This window comes from Carassius carassius, chromosome 2 (genome assembly GCF_963082965.1).
Source record: "Carassius carassius chromosome 2, fCarCar2.1, whole genome shotgun sequence".
In the NCBI taxonomy this organism is placed as follows: domain Eukaryota; kingdom Metazoa; phylum Chordata; class Actinopteri; order Cypriniformes; family Cyprinidae; genus Carassius; species Carassius carassius.
In genome coordinates, this window is record NC_081756.1 from 8,634,275 (window position 1) to 8,659,470 (window position 25,196).

Here is a 25,196-nt window from a genome sequence, read left to right on the forward strand (position 1 = left end):
TTCATGCACCTTTTGTAGTGTGAGAGGAGGCAGATGATTCATTGAAAGCACTGTTGTATTTCTTTACATGACTGCCAAGTGATTACGAGGCTTACTGGTACTGGCTATCAAGCACTATGTGGAGTAGATCGAACTGAAACAGTGCAGAGTCAAGCCTGGCAGTTATGAACAAAAAGTTGGCCTTTTCTGTTAAACTAATAGGGCAAATATAAGCGCTGTGTTTACACTAATATCAGAAGACATCGAGCTCCATACGGTATGTGAACAGATGTGACACCTGTTGTTATTTTTATTTTATTTTATTATTTCTGCATGGTTCATTCTCAGTGCATCAAACATGTTTGCATCTGATCTCGGTTTGTAGGGTAGTTTACAGCAGCTTCTATTAATTCTGATGTCATATTTTATGGCCTCCATGATTGGCACTTGGAGTTTGTGCTCATGTTTTATTAATCCCTCACTGAGAAAAAGAAAAATTCAAACCCCCCGAGGAACAGCAGTGTTGCCTGTGCAGATGATATTTCTTCACCAAAGTGTGAATATATTAATAAAAAAAAAAAAGAACAGTCTCTGATTTAGAGAAATGTTCATCTATGGTGGCTTTCCTGTGTTATAACCATTCTTATAAAAATGTCCTATTTAAATAAATCTCATTCAAAAGTATTTGGGTGAAATCTTTGTTTCATTTGATGCTACCTGGATTTTTTCGGTCTATCAAACAATCTGTGGAGTCAAACATGCATATGTACTGGTCAATTTGTTGATGATCTATAAATTTACTATTAGATATATTTTTATATATATATATATATATATATTATATCATATCATTAGCCATTTTTGTGCATGTTAACTGAAGTGTGAACTTAAAAATTTATTTGTATTTTTAGTGTTGGTGAAATAATGCACATGGTAAGATGTGACAAAATATACTGTTCTAAATATCAAAACGCTTAATTATTTATTTCCGTAATATATAATAGAAAGTCTGCTGTAGTAATAATAAAAATACAGTTACTATTAATGTTGCATTATTTAGAATAATTGTTATAATAATAATAGCAATATAATGATGTTTATTTGTTAATAATGTTTATTAATATTATTATACTGAATAAATATTGAAGTACTTTATTTCCATAATGAAAGCTTAACTGTGATTGCAAATATACAATAATAATGTGTTTGCAAAACTAATATTATTATTATACTCATTAAATATTAAAATATTATTTCTCTAATGGAACATTAATTGTGATGATAATAGCAGCAACAATAATAAAAGTTTGTTATTATTATTATTATTGAATACATTATCATTGTTTTTTTTGTTTTTTTGCTCTTGGTGTGAATAAGCCTTAAATTGTATGGTGTCAATCCATAAATGTAGGCAATCATATTAAAATGCATAGTTTATAAGAAGTTAATAAGGAGCAGTAGGGGGTGCAATACACTTAAGAAACTGGAACCAGAAAAAAAAAAAAAGAAGTGTGCTTCCCCTGTCCTCTCTATGCGATGTGTGTGGTTTCACAACATTTTAATACATGCATGCTCATGTTTATCACACTCCTTGTAATCGATAAATCCACTGTGGTTATTTCCACTCTAATATATCTGTGCAAAGTGTTAAAAAAAATCCCACATTATGAGGATTAATGGTTACTGTATGAATTGGAAATGGTATAAAAGTAAAACATGCATGTAAAGATATACAAATATCTTTAAAGCAACAAATAAAAAGAAAAAAATGCATCTTTGTAGATCAAAGATTTAATATTAACTGCTGCATTGTTTCTCTGTGAAACAGGAAGTCCTCCTTCTTCACACTCTCTAAAAGTGAAGCGATATAATAGCATATAACTTAAATATTATCTTCAGCCCTGCACTAGTTGACAATCATCACTTCATCTGTGGTGGTGCTCTTAAACATTAAACAATAATGTTGATTTGAAGACCTAGCTAGCTGATAGCCATCCATCAGAGGAGCTCTGAAATAGTCTAGAAAAGAAACCTGAGGCTAAAAACAAAGCTCTGTGGTTTAAAACACAGCGTCTGGGAGAAGTTTTTGGTTTGAGCGGTGTGTGGCTCAGATGCAGCACTGCTTTGTGAGGGGGAACCGTAGTATTGAGCAACAAAAGCTCTGTATTTAAGTAAATATTTCAAATTTACTTACTTAAAGCTACTTACGAGTATCGCAAAAGTGAGATGGGTAAAAAAAAAATGGTGGCTCTAAATTAATACCTTGTAAAGAGGTCAAGACAAAAATAATAATCTGACAATTTTATTTTATCAACACCTGCAGGTCTACGCGAAACAGAAACTGACTGGTCGTCTTTATAAATAGCAGATGAAGTGGGTAAGTGAAAAATGCTGGTTGCCAAATTAGAATTTCAAGAGCTGGCTGAGGTCACAACCTCCTTCTAATTCACATCACCTTTCATTGGGTTCGTGATGTGATGTGTGATTATAAGTGTATCCTCTTCCTGTTCAGTTGACATGCTGACGTGCTCCACACACCCAGGAAGTGTAACATCTCTGCAGATATATCCTTTGGCCTGCTTGTGCAATCATGGAGAAATCTAAATGAAGTTTTTTATACTTTATCTGAGCTGGTTAACTTCATATTGTGCTGAATAGGCATCATGCAAAATTACTTTTTTTTAAATCAGTGTTTTATTAAACTAATCACAAACTATTTCACACACTATTTCACACACACACAGTTATATATATATATATATATATATATATATATATATATATATATATATATATATATATAATTATAATTTGCATCATGCAAACACATTTATGCTTCAGTGAGAGTTTTTGTTACCTCTAGCACCTGTTTTGTTATTTGCCATTGTTTTTTTCATAGATGCCCTATCTGAATCTCATTTTAAAGGGACAGTTCACCCAAAAAAGGCCAATTCTGTCATCATTTACTCACAGTTGAATGCAAAAGAAGAATATTTTGAAGAATATTGGTAACCAAACAGTTGATGGGAGCCATGCTTCAGAATAACTTCTTTTGTGCTCAACAGAAGAAAGAAACTCAGAGGGTGAGTAAATGATGAGAGGATTTGCATTTTTGGGTGAAATGTCCCTTTATGCAAATGAAAACATATATAGATTTATAAGAAGATTTACTTTATTAACTGACTGATGTGGTACAAAAGACATTTCACTCCCCCGTTCACTTTTTTTCTCGCAATTTGGAGAAACATTTCAAAACATTTCATTTCGGAGTTTACATTTCAAAATTTTGGCTTTTCTCGGAATTCTGAGTTTTTACCTTGCAGTTATGATTTTCGGAATTTTGAGGGGGAAATTAAGAATTCTGAGGGGGGGGGGGGGGGGGGGGGGCTGTAGGTCTAGACTCAAAAATCGCTTGACCTCGAGGAGAAAACAGTGAGAAAACATGAAAACAGTAGGCACCTCGAGCACTTTTGAATTCATTTCAGGAGGGAACACTGACAAAACATAAATGCTGTCATTGTAGATTTTAATATAACTAATTTATCACAAAAGACTTAATGTTGTGGACACAACATCTTTATAGTAGTTGACATGTTAGAGGCAGAAGAGAGATTGAGTAGTGAGATTAGCGTAAATAGACGGTCCAAAATAGATCTATACAAATTCCATTCAAAAGTCTTTTAACTGGAAAGTCATTCTAGACCTCGCGCGCTACGTCCGTCAAAGCACTTTCTGTAAGAGCGCGCGAGTGTAGAGTGGCATTCTTGTCGTTCCGATGCTGTCTAGATAGGCATCGATGTGTTTGAGACGCGGCCGTGCTGTCTCTTGGCAGCAAAAGAGGCTTTTGGGGTCTTACCGGAAATCAACTTTTATTTATTTTTTTGTTTGTGTCTCAAACTTGTGACTGCTGAAAGTCGAAAGAGGAAAAAGAGCCGCAGAGTCCCGTTAAAGTTTAGCCTCATACACAGTTCCTTGTTTTTCATCGTCATGGTGGATGTGAGAAAGTGGAGACGAAGAGACGTCGACAGTTTTAACCCGAGATAAAGTCCTGCGTCGGGCGTTTTCTTCTGCTCATAACGGGATCTTTGTTTTGTGTTTTTAATATCATGGAAGATGTGAGTATTTCACATACCTTTCTTTATCACTATGCAGATGGTATTTGAAAATGGAACATTTTTAGCATTATTTTAAATAATCTTTCTAATTTTGGATCTTTTAAGTCACTGGCGACGTGAAGCAAAACTCACTTGACTTTAACTTTGACTTTGAGTTTGTCCAGTGAAAACTGAGTGTCTTGAAATGGTGGGTTGCATCACTTGTTTGCTTTTGTGCACTGAGATTAAAATGTGTCGTGGAATGCTGCAGTAGAGTCAGCCTTAATTATGAACTATTAATATTCTGTTCATCAGATCGAGGTGATGTAGCTTTAGATCGGTACCAGGAAGTGAAGGGCAGCAGCATCCGACACTTCTAAGACAAGCCATGTGTTGGTTAACTGTTTTTTTTTTTTTTTTTCTGCAGATTGACAGACAGACAGACAGACAGACAGACAGACAGATAGATAGATAGATAGATAGATAGCATGTTTTTGATTCGAAGGTGTTGCATCCACCCATAGGGGTATACAATTATATATATATATATATATATCCTGCCCTTTGACCAGTGGCTTTTGATAATTTTTCTATAAAAAAAAACATCATCAGTTGAGCCCAATTAGATACGAATATTAAAGGATAAGATCAGATGTTTTGTCAAGCTATTATTATTTTTTACATTTAGATACATATCTAGGGCAGAAGGTCATGTGACAGAAAAGATACTGAGTATCTTTACAAACATAATCAAAACACTCTTATCATGAGCAGGAAACATATTTAATATGCCTAATTTCAAAGCTTCTATCTATCTAGCTATCTATCTAGCTAGCTAGCTCTGTTTTAAACCATCTGTATGTTAAACACAAACAGATTTCTGCTAAAAAGATGCTCTTACTAAGTGAACAAGTAGTTTCAGGAAATGCTTACTGAAACAAGGAAGTAACAGTGGTCAGAGCTGAAGAAAAACACTTTGTTAATATGTAGTGTACATAGCTAGTTTCATTATTTAGCTTTGATAAGAAGACATTACCTTGACATTAGCATGCCTCAAATGTCTAAAGTCTTAGTTGTGGTTTGTTAGAACACAAGTGTCTGGAGTTGAAATGTGAACTGAGATGAATAGGTACAGATGTTTGTGTCAAGGGATCTGTTTCTGCCTGAATGGCTTTTGTGTACATCATGGCCAATTTGATGCCGTATTTATCTGAACATAATAATGTCAGCATGGAAAAACATTTAATGTGACATTAAGACAAAGACCAGCTGTTGTGGTCACAGTGAATTTGGCTTGTCCTGGGGCTTCAGAGAGCCATGGAAATCTTCTTCACTGTTCACTGTTTTTTTAGGAAGATCACTCAGTGTTTAGCCTACCTCATAATGAATCTCTTAATGAGCCTGCCCTCGTCTTTTCAGCTTGTCATAAACTTGTAAAAGCATCAGCAGTAAAAGTGCACTTGTGCACCATTTTTAGGCATTTATCTCTTCACTATCAGCATAACATCTGTGTTATTTTGTGGCTTGTTTTGGTCAAGAGTCACCTACTTAAGCTATACAGGAAAAAGCGACTAACCACGGTTCATTCTGTTTTTATGTGACATTTAGTGGATGGTTAACAATGTTGGGTGTAATGCATGATTGAGTAATACGTTTAATAATTGAAAATGATTAAGTGATGTATCAAGCATTAAGTTATTTGAATTATTAGTAATGTAATTACTTTTCCATTGAAAGGTTAAAGTAAGGGACTACTCTTTATTTTTATGTAATTAATTAGTTACTAAATACTGAATCTATGATCTAATGTCAAAATGTATGTTTTTTCGGTGACCTTTTTGACTCTTTAAATATTTTGGTCAGTTCAGGAATAATTTATGCAAGTTTAGTAGCCTAATTAGTACAGTAATCGAATAATGTTGTTAAACATGTAATTAGCAGCTATTACTTTTTTTTTTTTTTTTTGTAACTTAGCCGGCACTGTTAAATATGAACTAGTCAGTACCCCAATAAAAGAAAAACCTCATTTAAATAATTGCATTAAAGTATAAAAAGTAGAAATATTTGTAGCATTTTTTTTATCGAAAAATAATACACTGCCATTCAAATGTTTCCATACTCCAAGATAGTTTCTGATACTTTTATTAAGCAAGGATGCTAAATAAATATTTTATATTACATTTTGTAAAATTTCATAACTTGCGCATTCCAGTTGAATCTTTCTTTGTTAGGATTGAGCTGGTTTCAGATTGATAAGCTTTCCATCACATATATAAATAAATCAAACAAAATGAAAACAACATCAATGATAAAAAAAAAAAAAAATTCCAATAAAAGATTAAAATGCCAGAGAGAAGTTTTGTAAAACTAGCAGTAAGGAGGACAAGTGAAGCAATAATACTTAATTCCTGTAAAATCTGTCACGTTGGTCACTATTTCCTCTTTTTTACTTCTCTGACTGGCATTCTTGTTTTACACTTCCCTGTGATTGAGATGTTGCAAATATTTTTATATCAAATAAATTTGACTTTCTATTATTTATATGTATATTATGCATTGGTTCTTATGTCTTACGTAAACCATCTTGAAAACTTTATAAAATGATTATTATTATCACTAATAGTAATATATGCTGCTGCTACTACTACTAATAATAATTGTTGTTGTTATTTTACTTTTATTTAACTTTTATATTATATATTAAGTATTGTTCTTATGTCTTTGTCTATGTAAAGTGAATTTAAAAACAATACATAATATACAAAATGAATAATAATAATAATTTTTTATGTCTTACGTAAACTGCATTGAAAACTTTAATGGAGTTTTATAAAAGTATTATTAATAATAGTAATATTATTGTTAATGTTAATTATTATTATTATTATTATATAATATATAATACATGTTGTTTTGATGACTTTGTTTTATTTAAATTGCCTTTATTTAAAGAAGCCACGGGTGCTTTATAAAATTAACAATAGTAATAATTTAATTTATTATTATCATTGCTCACTTGTTTTGAACATTTGTGTGGTTTTTCAAGTTCAGTGAAAATCCCAAATGTAATAATTAAAATGAAATTTGTCAAATAATTTTCCTTTTCTGGCCCATGCAAGACTGGAACATTGGAGACATTGCTAGGGTGTTTTAAGGAAACATACTCATATATCTGATCACGTTCACATCCATGTTTTTAGCACAAACGTGTGGGAATGAGTTAAACTGCAAAATTTACTTTGTGTTAATGATCTGAAAATACCCCAAACCCTAGTATGAGCAACAGCAACACTGAAGCAGGCCACAGCAAACACCACCAATGAAACTTCTCGCTTTCTTAAATTATCTCATCTAGCACTGTGAGTTCCTGTTTGATCGACCCGAGCTTAACGTATGTTTTGGCTTATTTCCTGTTTTATCATATGCTTTAAAACACTGCACACTCTCTCTCTTGCTCTGCTGTCATATACGCTCCACTTTGTACGTCCATATAGGCTCCGCTCTCTGTTTTTTCACGATATAGATTTTTCTGTCCCACCCAAAGTCTCTCTCCGGTGAGTGTGTTGTGAAGTGCCATGCGCTCTGCTCCAATTTACACACAAACAGAATGAGAAAAACAAAGAGCTGTCTCATACTGCATCCCCCTCCCTGAGCACAGACGCTGCAAGGGCATGGGTGACCTGTTGGTTTCCCAGACAGGGCATTGTGGCACAGTGCTGCTCCTATTATTCTCCAGGTTTTCTTTCCTCTGACATTTGTACCTTCTCTAGCACATGCTGCTCTTTCCAAAGGCCTAGTGAAATTGGAAAAACAGCTCGATGACCCTTTAAAGAGACATCCTGAGGAAATTCTTTGCATAGACTCCTATTGAAATTTCCTGGGAATTCTTAATGCAGCTGGATTTTAGTTTCTTAATTAATAATAATTGCAAAACTACAACCCGAATTCCGGAAAAGTTGGGACGTTTTTTAAATTTTAATAAAATGAAAACTAAAGGAATTTCAAATCACATGAGCCAATATTTTATTCACAATAGAACATAGATAACGTAGCAAATGTTTAAACTGAGAAATTTTACACTTTTATCCACTTAATTAGCTCATTTAAAATTTAATGCCTGCTACAGGTCTCAAAAAAGTTGGCACGGGGGCAACAAATGGCTAAAAAAGCAAGCAGTTTTGAAAAATTCAGCTGGGAGAACATCTAGTGATTAATTAAGTTAATTGATATCAGGTCTGTAACATGATTAGCTATAAAAGCTTTGTCTTAGAGAAGCAGAGTCTCTCAGAAGTAAAGATGGGCAGAGGCTCTCCAATCTGTGAAAGACTGCGTAAAAAAATTGTGGAAAACTTTAAAAACAATGTTCCTCAACGTCAAATTGCAAAGGCTTTGCAAATCTCATCATCTACAGTGCATAACATCATCAAAAGATTCAGAGAAACTGGAGAAATCTCTGTGCGTAAGGGACAAGGCCGGAGACCTTTATTGGATGCCCGTGGTCTTCGGGCTCTCAGACGACACTGCATCACTCATCGGCATGATTGTGTCAATGACATTACTAAATGGGCCCAGGAATACTTTCAGAAACCACTGTCGGTAAACACAATCCGCCGTGCCATCAGCAGATGCCAACTAAAGCTCTATCATGCAAAAAGGAAGCCATATGTGAACATGGTCCAGAAGCGCCGTCGTGTCCTGTGGGCCAAGGCTCATTTAAAATGGACTATTTCAAAGTGGAATAGTGTTTTATGGTCAGACGAGTCCAAATTTGACATTCTTGTTGGAAATCACGGACGCCGTGTCCTCCGGGCTAAAGAGGAGGGAGACCTTCCAGCATGTTATCAGCGTTCAGTTCAAAAGCCAGCATCTCTGATGGTATGGGGGTGCATAAGTGCATATGGTATGGGCAGCTTGCATGTTTTGGAAGGCTCTGTGAATGCTGAAAGGTATATAAAGGTTTTAGAGCAAACATATGCTTCCCTCCAAACAACGTCTATTTCAGAGAAGGCCTTGTTTATTTCAGCAGGGCAATGCAAAACCACATACTGCAGCTATAACAACAGCATGGCTTCGTCGTAGAAGAGTCCGGGTGCTAACCTGGCCTGCCTGCAGTCCAGATCTTTCACCTATAGAGAACATTTGGCGCATCATTAAACGAAAAATACGTCAAAGACGACCACGAACTCTTCAGCAGCTGGAAATCTATATAAGGCAAGAATGGGACCAAATTCCAACAGCAAAACTCCAGCAACTCATAGCCTCAATGCCCAGACGTCTTCAAACTGTTTTGAAAAGAAAAGGAGATGCTACACCATGGTAAACATGCCCCGTCCCAACTATTTTGAGACCTGTAGCAGAAATCAAAATTGAAATGAGCTCATTTTGTGCATAAAATTGTAAACTTTCTCAGTTTAAACATTTGCTATGTTATCTATGTTCTATTGTGAATAAAATATTGGCTCATATGATTTGAAAGTCTTTTAGTTTTCATTTTATTAAAATTTAAAAAACGTCCCAACTTTTCCGGAATTCGGGTTGTAAAAAAGCATAAAACTATACTTGCCTGTGTCTTTTTTTACTCTCATAATCATGATTGTTAGAACTATTGTTTTACATTTTCTTAAAGGGATAGCTCACCCCCTTGTGTAGTTCCAAACATGTAAGACATTTTTTTGTCTTTGGAGCACAAATGAAGATATTATTTCATGGAATCTGAGTGATTTCTGTTCCTCCATTGACAGTCTATGTGGCTACCACTTTGACACTTCAAAAAGTTAATGAAGAGATTATAAAACTAATCCATATGAATTGAGCAGTTTAGTCCAAATTTTCCTGGAGAGACTCGAATTGCTTCATATGATGAACAGTTTGAATTTAGGCTTTTATGTATGAAATAATTGACCCTAGGTGGTGATGCGGCCGCGATTTGAAGCAGGCCATAATACGTCGGGTATGTATTATTCGCTAATAATTCAACAGGCTTAAAAATGCTCTTGTGTGTATGATTAATTTCTTACGCAGCTCATCCTCTGTTGCTAATTACAAAAATGTCATTTTAGACCTAGTAACGGAGGCTGGAGCTGTTGAAAGTTGTGCAGTTATTAATGCAGTTATGAGAGATAGAAAGAGGTGAAGTTACCAACGTTGTATCTGGAGGAGCCTCATGAAATTAGGTGTGTCTGTGCATCTCTCAACAGTGTTCAGTAGCAGCATCTCTACTAATAGTGAAACTGTAAGTTCATCTGCTTCAAGAACAGCACTGTGTTACCTCAATAGTGAGAAATTTCATGCAGCCTGCTAAACTTTTAAAGGGTTAGTTCACACAAAAATGAAAATTTAATTACTCACCCTCAAGTCATCTTAGGCATACATGACTTTCTTCTTTCAGATGAATCCAGTCGGAGTTATATAAAAAACTGTCTTTGATCTTTCAAGCTGTTTCATGCGACTCAGAGGGTGTGGCATGCATCAGTCCAAAAGAAGTTAAATAAAAAATGCCAATCCATTTAAAAAAAGTCTCACATGGCTCCAGGGGGTGAAAAAGGCCTTCTGTAGCGAATCGATGTATTTTTGTAAGAAAAATTATCTATATTCAAAACTTAATAATCACTACATCAAGGATGTTGGAGGATTTTGATTTAAGCCAACAGGAGACTGATTTTCCTTTGCTAAAGTAAGGAAACTTTGCTTCCTTTGCTCCTGTTAACAAACGTTAACCTCATAGGTCATGCTCCCGCTGCTGCTTCAATGTACAACTGTTGGCGCAAGCTACATTAAAGTGATTATTACATTTTGAATATGGATACACTTTTGTTTTTTGTTTTTTAATGGATTGGCGTTTAATTGGATCTGTTGTGTTATGCAGCACATTTGCGATTCTGCAAGGACCAGTGAGGTTTGTTTTCACGCGTCAAGCAAGTACAGTTGACCTTCTTTTTATGTTCGCTGATCAAAGTTAATATCTACATAAAAGCCTAAATTAAATCTGTGCATCATATAAAGTGAATGAGTCTCTTCAGAAATTTTGGACTCAACCTGCTCAATTCATTTAGAATTTAATATTAGTTTACTTAATAATAATAATAACCCTGCTTCAATGTATGTTTTTTAAAGGAGAATCATAAGTCTTTAAAACTTAGTTTTGCATTTTCAACTTTTAATTCAAATGTAAGAAGTTTGTTTAAATCTCTAACCCTAAATTATGAGACATAATAATAGTAAGGCTTTCCTTAACAAACGCCAGTAATTATGAGCTTAATGATAAATTCAGATAAGATCCCCAAAAGGCATGAGAAGGCTGTAAAAAATGAAACCGCACAGATGTGGGAATAATGCATCATCTGTCCTTTCTATTGAGTGTGAAAAAAAAGGTCACATGTAACTCATATGCCAGTCAAAAATATATATATTTAAAGCCGCTACATATTTCTTCTTCCTCTTGAAGTAAGGACTCAGATCTCAATGCATGTCAAGTCAAACTGAAATTTAGGTTTACTAACAATGCGGATTTGCCCCTTCCTTTCCAAAACAGGGTGTGAAAGAGGAGCCAGCCAAGCCCAAAGAGGTGACGAGCGCTGGGAAGGCCGGCTGGTTGAAGAAGTATTCAGGGAGGTACTTTGGCAGCTACAAGGACCGATACATTCATCTGGACCGAACAGTGATTGCAGTCTATGAGAATGAGGTAAGTCTGCTAAATCATGATGAAACATAGGCTACGAAGTCAACATGAACCCAACCTACTGTACCTTTTCATAATTTCATGTATTTCTGAGTAAAATATGTTATTGCACAATAAAAACTGTAGGTTGGAACTTGGTTGTGTATCCATTGGATTGGATTGTAAAGTGGTCCTCCAAACCATTGCTAAAACATTTTTTACTTATACTGTAGCTATTTGGCTGTCGATTAACATTCATTCACCATTACATTGAATAACAATAGCCGGTGTAGCCTCCGGTGTCAAATCTTGCTACAGTGCGAGTAAGTTTGGAAGATTATTTTTGATGGAAAATTACATGATTAGAATAATGTGCGCTGATGAATTAAGGATGGTCAGTTAAGAAATTACGTTTTCTACAAAGCTGAGATAAATCAGTATTGATTACCAACCTAAATGAAGAGCAGAACAAATCTAGATTCATCTTTAGACATCTATCATTATTAAAACGTTGAATTATAGAGTATCCACCTTCATATTAAGACATAACAATGCAAAATCACAAATTAGATTTTCATACACTGAATTTTTTAGCTCTGTACTCTTAAAGTGTCCATGAACTTTTTTTTTTTTGTGTGTGTGCATGTATTTTTTTCATAAGGAATTTTTGAAGAAAGTATTATTTACGTACTATTTATATACTATTATTAAGATTTTGAATTAGCTTTCATTTTTATGTTTTTCTATTTATTATATTTTAAGTTACATTATTTCGGAATTATGTGTGTATTAAAAAAAAACCCATCAAATTATGTTTTAAAAAAAAATCAGTTTTCGTAAAAAATGTACATTTTAAGTTTTTCATTTAGTGATTTTAGTGCTCTTATTTAAGGTTAACATTTGTAGTTTTATATATTAGATATATAATATTTTATTTCAGATTCATTTTAATTAATTAATCTTTATGTACACTGTATAACACAAAAGGAGTTAGCAGAATGCCCAAGCAGGTCTTTTTTTATACAATGAAAGTGTAAGGTGACCACAGGGTCCTTAGTCCTTAATGCAGTGAGAACATTCTGCTAACTATCTCCCATGATTTCTACGGAAGGAAGAAAGCCATACAGGTTTGACAAAATATTTGGGTAAATTATGCCTTTAAATAAAACTCCATTGAACAACCTCTGAGCAATACAATTTTCCTCTTGTTTATCCTTTTACAGATTAGAAAAATGTTTCTCTGTCTTGCAGGAATTGACAACATGCCTGGAGAAACTGGACTTGGTCAACTATGAGACTTGCCATGAGTTAAAGAGTCTTTTCACGAAGAAACACAGACTGATACTAATACGAAGCCCCAAGTACGCTAACAAGGTAATAATTAACATTACAGTGCTGTACCACGTCAAATATATCAGTCTACCATTTCCTTTGTGCATGATATAAAGAGTGGCTCACATTAGGATGACAATGCAATACACAGTTGTGGATGGCTGGCTTGCAGTCGTGACGTCAGTAGTTCAATATGGCACGCACTAGAGGCACACTAGCTCATTGTACTGAGTCTAATGAACACATGACCAATGATGAGCCAATTACTCATGCCTCAAGCTCTGTGACCCTTCACTGCTGTCGAAGTTACTTTGAATAATGGCTGAAAGTGTGTGTGAAAGGTCGGCTGTTGCATGAGTGGTGCATGTATTTGTGCTTAGTGTCAAATATTGCAGTAAGATAAAATGATTAACATCCTGTGTTACATGTTTTCACAGAGTGTTATTTTCAACATTGTTCACACTTATCATGACTTGGTAATTCATAGTTTAAACCTTTGTTGCTGTACTTTAGTCTTGGTTTCATAACCCAGGTTTAAAAATGTTGTATGTTGCTGACTCGTTGTTAACAATGGCTTTAACTTAGGGTTAAAACGACATTAATGCAGCCATAGGGGGAAAACCCTTTAGACAACCTTTAGCAAGGCATCATTTCCTGTCCTAGTGTTTATACATACAAAAACACAGGGCACAATTTCCTGTATAACTATGCATATACTTGTGGTATATCAAAACAGCCACAAACCATAATTTTTTCACTTTCTAGTGAAAATTAGATTTTTCTCTATAGACTGAATGCCGTGTGTAAAATATCAGGCTGCTGATGAATAAATATGTCTGAGATGATCAAAGGAAAGCATGTACTGTACCAAGTTTTTATTTATTTTTTTTATGTTGGTTTTAGAATTTTTAAAGAAAGTGAATGACTTTGTGAAATGTGAATGTGAAAATGTGAATGAATAGTGAAATGGTGAGCAAAATAAGAAGTAATATTATTTTCTCTAACACTTCAAATACCAGTGTTATTTCAATATTATTTATTATTAGTGGTGGGCATAGATTAATTTTTTTAATCTAGATTAATCTCACTGTAATCTTGGAATTAATCTAGATTAAAATGGCTCATTCGAATTCTGCCAAAGGCATTCAGAATATGTGTGCTAACCAAATAAAATAATGACTAAAAGTAAGTCTATTCGAACGGGTTTCTCAAGCCAGGTGGTGCATTAGACCAGGGGCTCATCTCCTGTTTCCAAAACTGCAAAAACTGCTTGAGAAAGCTGTAAACGAATTACACATTACACAAGGTGCAAACAACCTTTTTACGCCTGTTTACTCCGTCTGCAGTGTCTATGCGTTTCGTATTTTTTTACGCACCCATGTTAACGGATTCCAGCGTTCACGCGGTTGCAGTGCGTTCCAGGAGCAGTGCGTCTGCAGCAGTGCAGCGATCGTTTACGTACCGAGTAGCGACTGCAAACGCATCCTGTGTGAAAGCACAATGAGTATGAGCCCGTGCTGCTTCAGCACCACATACGAAACGCACACGGACTGCATATGCACTGCAGATGGATTATGTGTGAAACAGGCGTGCGTCTTGTCGAGGTTTCCATTGGGAAGCTTCTTAAAAAAAAAAAAAATTCCCTGAAGCAAATCTGGCAGCTTCAAGCTGCATCCATGTTAGCACATCATGGTAATTTCACAGTAGGCATACACACAGGTTTAAAGACTTGTGCTCGCCCCCTACAGTGCAATTCGGCCAGGTATACATCCGCGCTAAAATATCAAGGTGAAAGTCATCATAGCTCGCCTAGTATAGACCCAGCTCCCAACCCAACTTTGAGAATAGATTAATGGCGATATTTTTTTATCGCCCGATGAGAGTCTCACGTTAACGCCGATAACGGCCCACCACTCCATCCATCCATCCATCTTCTTCCGCTTATCCGCGGCCGGGTCGCGGGGGCAGCATTCTAAGCAGAGAACCCCAGACTTCCCTCTCCCTAGACACTTCCTCCAGCTCTTCTGGGGGGACACCGAGGCGTTTCCAGGCCAGCCGGGAGACATAGTCTCTCCAGCGTGTCCTAGGTCTTCCCCGGGGTCTCCTCCCAGTGGGACGCGCCCGGAACACCTTCCCGGGAAGGCGTCCAGGAGGCATCCGGAACAGATGCCCGAGCCACCTCAGCTGACCCCTCTCTATGTGGAGGAGCAGCGGCTCTACTCTGAGCTCCTCCCGGGTGACTGAGCTTCTCACCCTATCTCTAAGGGATCGCCCAGCCACCCTGCGGAGAAAGCTCATTTCGGCCGCCTGTATCCGGGATCTTGTCCTTTCGGTCATGACCCAAAGCTCATGACCATAGGTGAGAGTAGGAACGTAGATTGACTGGTAAATCGAGAGCTTCGCCTTGCGGCTCAGCTCTTTCTTCACCACGACAGACCGGTACATCGACCGCATTACTGCAGAAGCTGCACTGATCCGTCTGTCAATCTCCCGTTCCATCCTTCCCTCACTCGTGAACAAGACCCCAAGATACTTAAACTCCTCCACTTGAGGCAGGAACTCTCCACCAACCTGAAGTGGGCAAGCCACCCTTTTCCGGCCCACCACTATTTATTATGTTTAAGTTAGTTTTCATTTTAAAAATGTTTTAGGTTCAAATAAATTTTTGGTAAATGCTTTTGTCTTTTTTATTAGTTATTTAATAATATATTTTATTTAATTTCAGTTTTGGTTTTAGTAATTTTAATATTTCAGCTTAAATGTATTGTATATCAGTTAGTTGAAACAACATTTAAAATTTTCAGTGAAGTTTTTCATCTTATACATATATATATATGTGTGTGTTTGTGTGTGTGTGTGTGTGTGTGTGTGTGTGTGTGTGTGTGTGTGTGTGTGTATAATATAATATTGAATCATTCGGTACAACATCCACGGTTCAATACTTGCTTGTAAATTGTGTTTTTTTTTCAGTTTTGTGTTTAAATCATTTCTTTGCATTTTATTTCATATGTGTTAAGATTAGGCAACACCTCCCAACTTATAATGTGTGTTTCATTATAATGTTGCAAAAAAGCAACACACGCTGAGCATCTTCCTTTGTAATGAGAAGCATTTCTAAACCTGCTGTCCAACAAAAGAGAACTTGAATGTTTTTTACTTCACATTAGCCAAATGTTTGAAATAATAATAATTATGTGGCTCCTTATCACAGAATGTAGCAGAAAATATATTCTATACTGTAATAAAGACTGTCGATTAGAAACGGATTATGAATATACTTAATTATTATGAATATATCCAAGTTGGATGGAAGAACAAAGATTCATGAGTCATTGATTCATGAGGAACTTTTGCTTCTGTGATGCGTATGTGGTGTTTCTGCTCGAGGACGCCCTTCAGCTTCCAGTATGAATGAATGAAACAGACAGTACATGTGTTTAGAGTGCTGCTCAAAACCGAGATATGTATTGAAGCATGGGCTAAATGTATCGTTGCATCGATACTGCCTAGTCCTTTTTGAAGTTATCCTACTGAAGCACAGTATAAAACAATTAAATTAGATATTTGAAAAAGAACTCCGATTCAAAACTAGAGAACACTTACATATACCTCCAAGTTATTGGTGTTAACCTGGCACCTGGTGCTAATTTACTTAATCATATGACAAACCCTATTTATTTAACTGGCAGCATTCCTCTAATTTTCACGAGATTGCAAGACGGTGGGCCACTCTAAGGTGACTGAAAGCCTGCACAAGCAGGTTGTCCAGATGAAGGCCAACGAGATGACCCTTTCAGCCACTGCAAGAGAAGCTGGTCATTCCACATGTCTGATTCCTTGAATATTGCAGCATTAGAATTACATTAATTAATTCATAATTCATCTTCATTTCAGGCTGCAAAGCAACAAAATGTGATTATTTGAAAGAGCTGTGATTCTTTCCTACACCCACAGTATACATTGCTTACTGTACACTATAACAATCCAGAGTCTTGGAGGTGGGGAGAGGACTTGAGAAATTCTGAAGATACCTAACAGGCGAAATATGCATTATTACTAACAGATGACGAGAGCGAATCGTTGGCGAACTGCAAAGAGCTCAGCAGATGTCAAGAGACTAGAAGAGAAAATATGTGTGTGTGTGTGTGTGTGTGTGTAAAGAGCAGCCAGACCAACTTGTCACTTTTTCCTCTCCTGAAAACTGACCAGCCAGCTGTATGAGTCAGACACCACAGCCTGCTGTTTTATTTTATAACTAAACCTCACGTATACTGTAGTTCTTGAAAAGAGTTTAAAGATTTAAGAGATTCCAAACCCTCCTGTTTCACAAATATTTTAGACACACCCTAAGAACATACATTTTCGGAGCAATTCGGAGACTCATGCTGAGTCTGGCAATATACAGGATGCTAGTGACACTTTATATAAACCTAACTGAACAATGGGACATCCTACGGATAAATCACTTTGTATTTTCCCGTTTCATTTTGACGATGTGTCCAATCATCAGGGATGTTCAATGCAAAACAGAAACTGGACCTTTAATAAAACCTTTATATAGTACTGAATATAATTGTTAAAATGTGATCTGGTGGGTAATGCTTGTGATCAAGCATAATGCTAGACGCTTGATCCAGCTCGGGTTATTTCCTCATTTAACAGAAAAACAAAACAGGATTAGCATTTGCAACTGATTCTGTCATTCTTTCAGTGTTTTATTCATGTGTGTGCATGTCACACAAGTTTCTTTAACTTATAATTTAATTTAATTTAATTTAATTTAATTTATTTTAATTTAATTTAATTTAATTTAATTTAATTTAATTTAATTTAATTTAATTTAATTTAATTTAATTTAATTTAATTTAATTTAATTTAAATTTTTAATTTGTTGATCATTTTAGGTCCAAGATGTCAAACTTCAAGCACAAACCCCGGAGGAGAAAGAGGCCTGGATAAATGCACTGAGTGAAGGAATCAATCAGTCAAAGAACACAGTTTTTGATGAGGTACTGTAAAATGTTACTGTGATTTTTAAAGACACATTCACATAAATAGCACCATGACTGAAAATAAAAACATTTACAATAGCCATATGTGAATTTTTTTATATAGATAAGCATGCACTAATCCTTTCTCTGTGTTCTTCCTGAATAAATATGGTGTTGCATGAATGGACAAAGATACAGTTACAGAAACGTATTTTTGTTTATGTTTTAAATCTCAGGTAAAAGTGGATGAAAGCTGCTCTTTAGAACATGTTACACGGAACCGACCAAAAGGGGACCGTGGAAGAAGGCCGCCAACAAGGATACACATGAAGGAGGTATGATATAATCATTTCAGATGGACAAAAAAAGTCTTTCAACATTTCTCACCCCAGCTGGAGAACAACTAGGAATGCACAGTTACATTTCTGACCGATACTGATATTCAAATTACATAATAATGTGTCTAATACATAAATAAAAACTGAAATAAATACTTTTGATAAATAAATGCATTTTAAGTGAAGTTAGCCATCACAACTTTATAATGTACAATATGAAAATAGTTATTCATTTTGAGATTTGCCAAATATTACATTTAAGAGATTAGTGTAATAAATATGAACTTTTAAAGGAGTGTTTAATGATGAAAAATATTAAATATGCAGTGTTGATATTGGTTTTGTACACGGGTCTATCATGCTAATTTATTAGATATAAAAACAGTTTAGATAAAAATAAAAAAACAGTAATATTGTGAAACAATATTACAATTTAAATGAACTCTTTTCTGTTTTAATATATTGTGGAAAACAATTCTGCAAAGAAGCTGAATTTTCAGCATCATTCCTCCAGTCTTTAGTGTCACATGATCCTTCAGAAATCGTTCTAATATGCGGCTCAAAAAGCATTTATTATTAGCAATTTTGAAAACAGTTGTGTTGATTAATATATTTTTTATAGAAATCTTTGATGAATAGAAGGTTCAAAAGCACATCATTTTTTTTTTTAAAAATCCTTTGTAGCCATGCAAGTCTCCACTGTCACTTTTGATTGATTTAATGCATACTTTAAATCACTAACAAAAATAAGCCAGACATATCCTCTAAAAATAATATTCTGTTTATTCTTACAGGCTGCAAATGTTTCAAGTGATGGAATGTTGAGACTAGACCTTGATGGTGAGGTCACGGTACAGAATGGAACTCATGGCTTGAAAACAGAAGGGGATAAACAAATGGAACCTTCTAAACCATCTGCAGTGATGAACAACATTCCAGAGGAGGACACTGATGAAGAGTCCACACCCCAGAAGAAAGTTATAAAGCTGCCCATGCCGCCATCAAAAGACAACAAACCCAGTGAAAATCATAAAGAGGATGAGGCCAAAAATGAGGAACCTGCAGCTCAAAAGAGGACCCCACCGATGCCTCCTTTGAAGGAGTTAAAACCTTGCGCCTCTGTTGATGGGGCTGCTGTTGAGAAGAATGTCTCGGATAGTAAAGTGGAGATTGAAGCAGAAAGCACTGACTCTTCCGAACCAACCTCTTCCACCAAGAGCATCCAGCCCCCTACTCCCCCTTCCAAAAATATGAAGCCTACCCAACCGGTAACACCAGCCACAGTCACAATAGAGGAAAAAGAGAAGAATAAGGACGTTGATGGTGAAGGTACCAAGCTAGATGGAGTTTCAAATATGAAAGAAGACGTGGATAAGTTAGAAGAGGTAGAGACCATTGTTCTATCTAAAAAGGTCATGAAACCCGAAGTAGTGATGTTGGATTCACCCATTATGCCTTCAAAAGAACCTGAACAAGAAGTGCAAGACTCAAAGAAAGCCTCTGAGACCACTGGAGAAGTTGCAACCTCACTAGAACCTTCTCAACTTAATCTTACTCCACTTTCAACCCCTGAATCTGTGAAAAAGAGCCCCGGACCCCCTGCTCCACCCAAGAAGAAGCCAGGCAAGGCACCTGCCAAGAAAGAAGACACTGCCTCAAAAAGTGACCCAATGGTCGTTGCGTCTTCAGAAACAGCTGACATCAAATTGGCTATTCCAGAACCCAAAACTGAGCCAATTGGTGATGTGTCAAGTGAAGATTTGGAGGAGAAGTCTTTAGACAGTGCCCAGCACTCAGGAGAGGAGTCTGAAACCGGTGATCATGTTACGCCATCCTCTGCAAAGCTCAAAGGAAGCTCCCAGGAACTTGATTTGGAGACCAGTGAGGAGGATCTAAAACCTTCTGACAGCAAAGCCGAGAGCTTGGAGGAGCCATTGTTAGAAACCCCATCCACCACCTCAAAGACGTCAGTTCTCAATGCAAATTCAACCCCAAGTCAATGTGCCAACATGTCCCTGGACCTCACCATGCCTCTCAAGCATTCTTCAAAGGCCCGCTCCGCATCCCTAGGTGACCTCCTTGTGGAGAATGCAGATAAGATGGAAAGCAAGGAAAAAAATATGCCAATTAATCCACAAGGAAGTGACGTAAAGGACTTGCAAAGCAAAATGTCTTCTGAGATCAAAGAAACTGGAGAGCTGCTGAGTGCAATCGTGACAGGACAGAGTGGTGAGACGGAAACGAAAGGGGACTCGAGCCCGGGGGTCAGGAAATCTGACCAGTTATTAAAGGAAGCCACAAATCTTAACAATCTTAATAACAGAAACAGATTAAGTTTTTAATGGTAAATGTTGGTGGAAGGAAACTGTAGGGATGATTGATCTATGCTGAAAATTAAATTTCAAAGTATGAAAATGATCATATGCAATTATTATCCCCAACCTTTTTCAAATCTCTAAGAAACCTAAAACGACTAAGATGCCTTAAGGCTCTGGTATACTTTTCTCCCTTTCGCGCACAGCCGTGTCCCAAGTATACTGAACCGTGGATGGATGAGTTTGACACATGCGGAGTACCACCTAGTGGACTCGCTCGGTCTCAACATTTACCTGCCTGCACTGTTGTACATGACAAAAAAATTGGGCTGCATGCAAACGATGTGTGTGGATGTCTGCAGTTTACTTTGACCTTTATAGTTTTGGTAATGTAGCTGTATGGCCTCTACAACAGGGTTCCTCAAATCCGGTCAGTTTATCTCAAACCCCGATTAACTCACTTGCTTGTGATTTTCTAGGGATCCTGAAGACCTTGATGAGCTTGCTCAGGTGTGTGTAATGAGGGTTGTACGTGGACTGTCAGCACGGACACAAAAATTGGGCTGCACATGTTCCTGGAGAGTATAGTTCTAGCCCTGCTCCAACACACCTGTCTGTAAACATCAAGAGCTCCTGAAGATCTTAATTAGCTCATTCAGATGTGTTTGATCAGGGTGTTTGGACTTTGCAGGTAGATAGATTGCAAGGAACATGATTGGGCAACTGCCTAGATCAGGGTTTCTCAAGAAGCCCTCAAGGTGCACTTTCTCCAAACATTTTAATCAACAATATTGATTAATATTCGAATATTAAGTTCTTCAGGATTACTAGACTTTACAGCCAGGTGAGTTTGATCAGGGTTGGAGCTAAACTCTGCTAGAAAGTGCATCTTGAGGGTTAGAGTTGAGAACTCCTGCTTTAGATGATGACACTGAAGGCCTGCATGTTTTTGGTAGGAAGACAAACCATTTAGTAAAAATTGAGCTAAATTTGTACATGCTACATTTTATTTTGTGAAGAAACATGCTAAATTTGCTAGCCGGGTTAGCATACCTGATGTTATGTCATGTAGTGTGGTCTTTCTTTAGGCTTTCTCTGTTTCTTACCCCATGTTTAGTTATATTTGGCCCTTTGTTAAAATGGATTTAAACCCCCATAAGTTACAACTGCACATAACAACTGTTAGATAAGTAAGCGTTTTACACCTAACACATTTGTGGAAGGGTGACATGTTGTATGCTGAGTTTTGCACTGCAACTTTTTGTATAAAAAAAATAATAATAATAAAAAAAAGAGGAGTTGAAAATTTAAGAGTCAATGGACATGTTCAAATGTTTCTAGTGGCTACCAAGGAGCGATACCGGAGTGCTTTTAAAGCTTGTGCTTGTATGTTTTAATCAGCAGTCCCAGTTTCCACTTTAAAGGTGCTGTGCTGCTGTTTCGCTAACTTGGGCCAAACTGAATAAAACCCTAATTCTTTTAAAACTCTGGCCCTTTGAAGCCATTTCAGCCAACCTGAATATGCAAGATAATTCACAGGGAGATTTCTGTTTGGCCACCAACCCCGCCCCATATATATATATATATATATAATTTTTTTTTTTTACCGAAAGACAATTGTGTCTTATGAGACACATTTTTCAGTAATATGTCAGGCAAAATAAGTAGCTAAGTAAACAATTACAGTGCCTTAAACTTCTAATATATAGGGGTTAATAATCACAGTTTAAAGCTTTATATTTCCTGATCCATGTCTGTTATATAAAGTGCAGTCTATAGTTTACTGTTTGTCTTTTGTCCGTTCTGATTAATGATTATCTTATCTAAAAATATCCACCTTACTATTTAAGACTTTCACAAATACCCTACCATTTAAAGGCAGGGTAGGTAACTTTTTTTCCAAATTTGTTTAAACTTTATTTATATATCAATACATAATTAAAATGTAAATACTCTGAAAAGAAAGTATAAAAATCGAGTGTCTGTAGACCTCTCACGACTGTTTCAAAGACAGCTCATTATTTCCATTCACTCCACCCCCTCCCTTCTGGGCTCCTTCAAAAGCCTCTACTACGGCTCGCTAAGTAATGTTATGTTAGCTATATTACGCAGCTACGTGTGCTAATGACACATGCTTCATGAAAAAATAAACAGAAAAATATGTATGATCAAAATACAAAAAGAAAGATTTACCTGTCCAGCAGAAATAAAGCCATCAAGGAGTCACTTTTCAGCCCCTTGAGTTCCCTCAGTTCTCGCCATCGCTGGAAAGCCATGCCGATATTAACTCGCGTTTTATTTCTTTGTTTATCCAAAGACTTTTTGTTCATTGCCTTTTCTTGTACTGTTACGGTCTTCCTTTTTTTTTGCCTGGTTTGCCTTCACTAACTGCATAGGCTGGTACTGTGAATTTTGCTTGCTGTTTCTCTGCCATTGTTTTGGTATTCCTAGGATCCGTGCCTGTTGAATTCCTCAAATCAAACGTGCACGCGCAAGTGGGCAGGTCATGTGTGGCAAAAGGGTGGTTGCCATGGTTGCGAGAGAGTGACAGTCGCCTAAGCCAATCCTATGTTTCGTCCCGAAATGGAAATAATGAGCTGTGTTTAATACAGATTAAACGGTCTAGAGTCACTCGATTTTTATACTCTTTTTATCAGAGTACTTACATTTTAATTATGCATTGATTATATATAGAAAGTTTAAACAAATTTGGAAGAAAGTTGTTTATACATTTTTTACCTACCCTGCCTTTAAACATTAGGTTTTGGTAAGACTTAAGTGTTTTTCAAAAGTCTCTTCTGCTCACCAAGGCTGCGTTTATTTGATCAAAAACACAGTAAAAAAAAAAGTGAAATGGTATTACAATTAAAAATAACTTCTATTTGAATATATATTTAAATATTTAATATTTTTGTTGAAACCTGATATTTTCAGGACTCTCTGATGAATAGAAAGTAACGAAATAACTGAAATCTAAATTTGAAATGTCTTTACTCTCACTTTTGATCAATTTAATGCATCCTTGCTACATAAAAGTATGTGTTTCTTTAAAAGAAAAAACTACAAAAATTACAATTGAAGTCCATGGCTACTGTCAACCGTTAATCTTTATTTTCGGGTGAAGTATCTCTTAAATACTCTGTTCCTTTTTTTTTCTTTCTCATACTGATGCGATGGGCAAAGCGGTTCCCTGTTCACACAGTCTATTAATAATCTGCAGATACGAGATTCATGCAGCACTTCACCTCTAGCTTCTTAACGCACAGAGAATGTGATTATGCTAACAGTTACTGAAAGTCTGCAAAACCAACTGTGTAGCTGAGTTTTACTTCAGTGTATTCTAGACCTAACAGAATCAAGAATATTCCCATGATGAAAAGTGATTATTTTTTGTGGTACCATTTTGAAAAATATGATCTTGCATGTAAATAGTCCATTATATAAAGTATGTAGTCTTTGATAATGGGATTCATTTTCGTACTTTGTCCTTTGCGCAGTACATTTAGTGTTTCATTTCCTAATTTCCCTCTGAAGTTTCAATTTGTATCATTTCTCTAATATGTTTAATGAAACTATAGCTCAGTGAATATTTGAACATTGTTGTACATAGCCCGGCCAGCAGGGGAATGCTTAATATTTAAGTTATTAATGTTCTGACATTCATGTTTGTCTGTCTAATCAAAGCTTAAGATCAAATGTAGATTTACTGTTAAATGTTTACGGTTGATGTTTGAAGAGGCTGATGGATTTATGTGCGAGTGCCTATTAATTGTATTTACTAACTGCACTAATATATTTTTAATCCAATTGCATATTAAATGTGCAAAAATGGGAAATCATTGCTTTGCAAAGCATGTCTCTATTTTTATGAAATGTCATATGCTGAACAGTTTATAATGGTTTTTGTTTTTTTAAAAGATACTGATGTTTTTTATCAAACCTGCATTAATCAAATCTGTCAAAAAAATTAAAATGAATTCTATATATTCTGATGTCTCAATGGGTTTGCTTTAAACTTTCTAGATGCAATTTTATTCATGTTTAAAATTTATTTTATAAACCTAATTCCTTTGAACCTTAGTGTGTATTTATAATGAAATCAGTGACATAATAAAACGTATCATACACACATTGTATATACATACACAGTGGTTAACAAATACTTGGTCAGTTTAGAAATTAGTAAAATAGGACGTGTTTTAGCTCTTAACATGCCCATGTGATGTCATGAACTGGATTGCATATAAAAAGAGTAAATGTACTTTATGAGAATCAGTTGTGTCTGTGTGTGTGTGTGTGCCTGCTATTCTCTTCATTATGCGCATCAAAAGATCGGAATACCTGTCATTTCTTAAATTTGTTGACATTTTGTTGGTCCCCTTAAGCAAAATAGAAAGCAAGATTTATTTATTTTTTTAATCTAAAAATGCATAGTTTTGTGTGAGGGGTAGGGTTAGAGTAAGGGGGGTAGAAAACAATTTGTACATTTA

General features: G+C 35.9%; 1 protein-coding gene and 1 long non-coding RNA gene across 2 annotated transcripts; both read left to right on the forward strand.

The window, feature by feature from the left end:
- The first annotated feature begins 3,695 nt into the window (after positions 1-3,695).
- On the forward strand, positions 3,696-20,915 carry LOC132101524 (pleckstrin homology domain-containing family O member 2-like). The gene is made up of 6 exons (XM_059506560.1): positions 3,696-4,094; positions 11,605-11,754; positions 12,982-13,104; positions 17,967-18,071; positions 18,290-18,388; positions 19,186-20,915. Exons 1-6 carry the CDS (start codon positions 4,086-4,088, stop codon positions 20,731-20,733), a joined length of 2,034 nt encoding a protein of 677 aa, XP_059362543.1. The 5' UTR covers positions 3,696-4,085; the 3' UTR covers positions 20,734-20,915.
- A 1,155-nt stretch (positions 20,916-22,070) lies between these two features.
- On the forward strand, positions 22,071-23,497 carry LOC132096521 (uncharacterized). Its single transcript, XR_009422592.1, has 2 exons — positions 22,071-22,589; positions 23,468-23,497. It is a non-coding gene; the product is annotated as an uncharacterized LOC132096521 (long non-coding RNA).
- Positions 23,498-25,196: the final 1,699 nt, after the last annotated feature.